We start from the raw sequence: 4,830 nt of genomic DNA, 5'->3' as shown, positions 1-4,830 counted from the left end.
TGTATACCTAAATTATATACTCAAGGCAAGCAACTCTAAAAATAACAATCTAACCTAAAAATAATAATAATCCTTGATTATTGTAAGAAGTGTTAAATATATAATATTATACATTAATATAAAGTCACATAAAAATAAATTTTTATTATTATTATTAAAATAAACATTTCATTCAATATTTGGATCCCGAATCCAACGGCTCAAAAAAAGTAATGAGGCACTACAGATATGATACATAATTCAAAATATAAAATCCTATTATATAACTAACCAGCTAAGCGAACCTTTTAATAAGTTATGGGTTAGCAGCTTTGATTGTTAAAAAAAAATAACAAAAACACGTGTCTCAAAACTAGCATACCAAAACAAATATCTGTATATTAGCTCTGTACCGTAGTGTGACCCAAGAAATAACGATTGGAATGATCCTGTCATTTTGGCCCAAGTGTGATGGGCCCAGTTGTGCAAGTGCAGGTGCAGGTGCAGGGTGCACCCTCACTCACTCCAGATTCTCCCCATCTAACATCCAACCAAACCAACTAAGCCATCTCTCCGACTCTACGCATTAGATTTAGGCGGAGCTTTCTATCTGCCACCCTCCTCCTCCACATCGTTTCCATCGCCGCTCTTCTTCTCATAAAAAGCCCACCCTTTGTTCCTGCTCTTATATTCGCATTTTCATTAACATACTCATTCTCACAGGTAAATTCATTAACCATAATCACAATATATAGTATCGACGACCAAGCCAAGTTTGCTTATCCATTCGCCTTTGTTTCTGTGTTCGTTACAGGAAATGGAGGCCACAATGGCAGCCTGCAACTCTCTTAGCTCGCCTTCTGTTCCCATCCCAGTAAGCACCCACTTCTCCATGCTTCTAAATTCCAATTACTTGAACTAAATGTGTCATTGTTTGATTACTTAGATTTAATTTCATGTTTTGTGCCCTTCTAAACCTGAATCTGATCTTGAATGGGAAACGAAAATGAAAGGGCTTGTATGCGGGAACAAGTAGAGGAATCAAGAATTCACAATGCAGTTTCTTAGGTGCAACTAAGGTGAATTTTCCCAGCCAAACAATGCCCGGAACTTGTCAACTCAATCACAAACATAAAACACGTTCTGGAGCACTCCATGCTACCTGCCAGGGTGACAAGATCCTGGTAGCTAACAGAGGCGAAATCGCAGTTCGTGTTATTCGCACTGCTCATGAATTGGGAATACCCTGTGTGGCTGTGTACTCAACCATAGACAAGGATGCACTTCATGTCAAATTGGCTGATGAATCCGTTTGCATTGGTGAAGCGCCAAGCAGCCAATCGTAAGTTTCACATAATCACTCACATTTTCATATGCAGTCATAAATCCAATGCCTTTTCCCTTTTGTGATTAAGTATGCCTCTTGTTTACATATGTTTGTTTAATTTGATTTGTTAAATTTTTTTTTTTCCTGAGCAGGTACTTATTGATCCCAAATGTACTGTCTGCTGCTATTAGCCGTAGATGCACAATGTTGCATCCTGGATATGGTTTTCTTGCTGAGAATGCAGTGTTTGTTGAAATGTGTAGAGAACATGGAATCAATTTTATTGGACCTAATGTGAGTATTCTGTACGGTTTGAGGAGTTTGAGGAATTCCCCCTTTGCTCATTGTCTATTATTGCCTGGCATAATTTGAAAGCTTTACATTTCTTATTGAGTTTGTAATTTTTGCATTAACTCTTCAAATTTCAGCCTGACAGTATTCGGGTTATGGGTGACAAATCAACTGCCAGAGACACAATGAAGAATGCAGGGGTTCCTACTGTTCCAGGAAGTGATGGGCTTTTACAGGTATTGTATTCCATTCAGCTGTGTAAATAGCTTCAATTACCTTTATACAGAAGCTGGAGGTCAATTCACGTTATATGAATCAGTCTAATGAAAAAAATCGGTACAGAGCACTGAAGAAGCTATCAGGCTAGCAAATGAGATTGGTTTCCCTGTTATGATCAAGGTATTGGTCTGTAATATGTAGTCTTGTGCCTGTTTGAAGTAAATTCTAGCTGTTGTGGTTGGCATAAATGATTCCTTATAGGTTATTTTTCTTGTTCACTTCTCTATCCTTAACATAATTTGAATTTGAATTTTAAGGACGTGAGTTGATGATAACTAAAGAATTGAAAAAGAGAAAGCCAAAATTTCTTCTGCAGATTAGTGTAACAACTGGATGTATTTTGTGAACTGTGATAGTATGTTTTGCCATTTTTTTTTCCTTTCTCGATTTCTGTCACTTTTGCTGACATTTATTGTGTTCTTTAGGCAACAGCAGGTGGCGGTGGACGTGGTATGCGACTTGCTAAAGAACCTGGAGAGTTTGTGAAGTTGTTACAGGTATTGCCACCAGAATGCAAGTTCTTGTTATGTTGTCCGTACTTTTCAAATTGACATGGTTTAGTTTCTATCTTTCTTCTTTCATGATATCTATAGGCAAAAGCTAGATGGTGTAACCTGCAACTTAAATATAACTTAAATACAGAAGGCATAATATAAATCCTATGTGCAGAATTCCGGACTAGAAAAGAAGCTGAACGAGATAAGAAATTGGCAGATAAAAAAAAGAAGCTGAAGGAGATAAGAAATGGGTGCACCTGGCATATTATTTCCTTTTTAGTATAGGATTTATCTATCTTGTGCCCTAAGGGAACATGTTAAGATTACAAATTGAGAAAGTTTTTATTAGAAATATAAAAAATTTAAGTTTCCAATGCATTTGTTTTGCATTTATTAAGTGAAAAAATTTAAAACCTTCCACTAATGGTAAGCTTATCATGTGTCCTTAGGGCACATATTAGGTAAACCCTTTAGTGTATTATTTTCTAACAAAATAATGAATTATGAGTTGATTGGGGCCAATGAGTAGAACAAGATCTCCTGGAGCTTATCCAATAATTATTATGCCATGAAAGCAGAGTAGGTAGGTTTTAGGGCCAGACCAATAGTGTATTGTGATGGAATGGAGTTATGGAGATGATGTTATTTTTCTTGTCAAGAATTCTAGATTTAGTATCTTAGTTATATGCTTTTTTGATGATTTGTTTCAAATTCATTTCTTTTTTACAGCAAGCTAAGAGTGAGGCTGCTGCCGCCTTTGGTAATGATGGAGTTTATTTGGAGAAGTACATTCAAAATCCTAGGCACATTGAGTTCCAGGTAATGTTATCTCTTTTTCCTGTTGGAGTCTACAATTTGATTTAATCCTTGGGATTAGGAGAAAGGGATTTTATTTATGAAGAATGTGGATTGGGGCAGGCATTCAAGTAGGAACTGGGATTATTAAATGCAATTGAATTACTTTGCAGCTTAGAACACTAGTTTGCATTTATAAAAAGAAATATTTTTTTTACATATTTTTCCAAATTTTCAATTTCTGAATCCACTTTAGAGTTTACTCATCTTGTTCCTGACTAATTCATCTATCCATATGCTTCATCGCTTTACAGGTTCTTGCAGATAAATATGGTAATGTTGTTCACTTTGGAGAACGTGATTGCAGCATCCAGGTCTTATGACCTAACTTCTCTTATTTCTTTCTGTTTCTTCCTTTATCTATGTATAGATTGTCAAATGAATTTTTTTTCTTTCGTTTCTAATGACACTCATCAGAGGTCGGAATATATTAACATTTAAAAATACAAAATGTATTCAGTAAACCTGTTGTTATTCCTGACCTAGGTGAATCCAAGGCCTTAAAATTATATAATAAACTATAAACTATTATCATACATATGAAATGTGTGTTTCTGACTAGAGTAATATTCTCTTGTTTACCACTCACAAGAGTGTAGTTTACTGAACTTTGAATAATGTTATGTGCTGTGATTCAAGTAATTGTCAATCCCATTAGTTATTTTAGAGTTTCTTATCCTATTTTACCCACTGGTGTTTCTGGATAAAAAATAGCAGAGATACATATTTGATAAATACAAAAATCCTGGAACTTATATCACTTGGCACTGTAAATTCTATTTGACAAGTTCTTTGCAAGACTAAAAGATTGAAAAAATTTTGATTACATAGCTTCCCCCTGTAATCCCGTTTCAAATCATTCTACCTGAAGTAATTAAATCGGTTGAGTATGACTTCTCTTACAGAGGCGTAATCAGAAACTGTTGGAAGAAGCACCATCTCCTGCTTTGACCCCAGAGCTGCGGAAGGCAATGGGAGATGCAGCAGTTGCAGCAGCTGCATCTATCGGTTACATAGGTGTTGGAACAGTTGAATTCCTCTTGGATGAAAGGGGCTCCTTTTACTTCATGGAGATGAATACTCGTATCCAGGTTGAAACTGATTTCTAATCTACTTGTCTAATATGAAATTAATTTCTAATACATTATGCTCTTATTATATGAGGAGTTCTGCTGAATACTTTTGATCAGTCTCTCGTCTCTTTTTTCTTGATTGTGGGTTGGTTGGGATCAGGTTGAACATCCGGTGACAGAAATGATATCTTCTGTTGATTTGATTGAAGAGCAAATTCGTGTGGCTATGGGAGCGAAGCTTCGTTACAAACAGGTACTGAAGGAGATATCTTGCCTTTTGGTTTATTAGAATTAGGCTCTTAAATTTTAAATTCAAGCTTTTCCTACAGGAGGATATTATTCTGAGAGGACATTCTATTGAATGCCGTATCAATGCAGAAGATGCTTTTAAGGGATTTAGACCAGGGCCAGGTATCTTGATTTACCATCATGTATCAGAAGATGCATTTACATTCTAATACCAGCTTCCCCATCTGTGATATTAGTTTGAAACATAATCTTGCATCTGTGATCAATTAGTGCCTCTGTT

General features: G+C 35.8%; 1 protein-coding gene across 1 annotated transcript in view; it reads left to right on the top strand.

The window, feature by feature from the left end:
* LOC107630657 (biotin carboxylase 2, chloroplastic) overlaps positions 502-4,830 on the top strand; it is a 6,060-nt gene continuing 1,731 nt past the window's right edge. The window contains exons 1-12 of the mRNA XM_016333860.2: positions 502-702; positions 794-853; positions 993-1,321; positions 1,459-1,600; positions 1,735-1,833; positions 1,940-1,996; positions 2,302-2,373; positions 3,103-3,192; positions 3,483-3,542; positions 4,134-4,319; positions 4,462-4,554; positions 4,631-4,749. Of these exons, the coding sequence (XP_016189346.1) occupies positions 797-853; positions 993-1,321; positions 1,459-1,600; positions 1,735-1,833; positions 1,940-1,996; positions 2,302-2,373; positions 3,103-3,192; positions 3,483-3,542; positions 4,134-4,319; positions 4,462-4,554; positions 4,631-4,749 (1,304 nt within the window). The 5' untranslated portion in view covers positions 502-702; positions 794-796. The remainder of the gene's footprint in view (positions 703-793; positions 854-992; positions 1,322-1,458; positions 1,601-1,734; positions 1,834-1,939; positions 1,997-2,301; positions 2,374-3,102; positions 3,193-3,482; positions 3,543-4,133; positions 4,320-4,461; positions 4,555-4,630; positions 4,750-4,830) is intronic.

Source organism: Arachis ipaensis, chromosome B03 (genome assembly GCF_000816755.2).
Source record: "Arachis ipaensis cultivar K30076 chromosome B03, Araip1.1, whole genome shotgun sequence".
NCBI classification, from domain to species: domain Eukaryota; kingdom Viridiplantae; phylum Streptophyta; class Magnoliopsida; order Fabales; family Fabaceae; genus Arachis; species Arachis ipaensis.
Note: the sequence above shows the minus strand (reverse complement) of the source record. Positions and strands in the feature narration are given on the sequence as shown.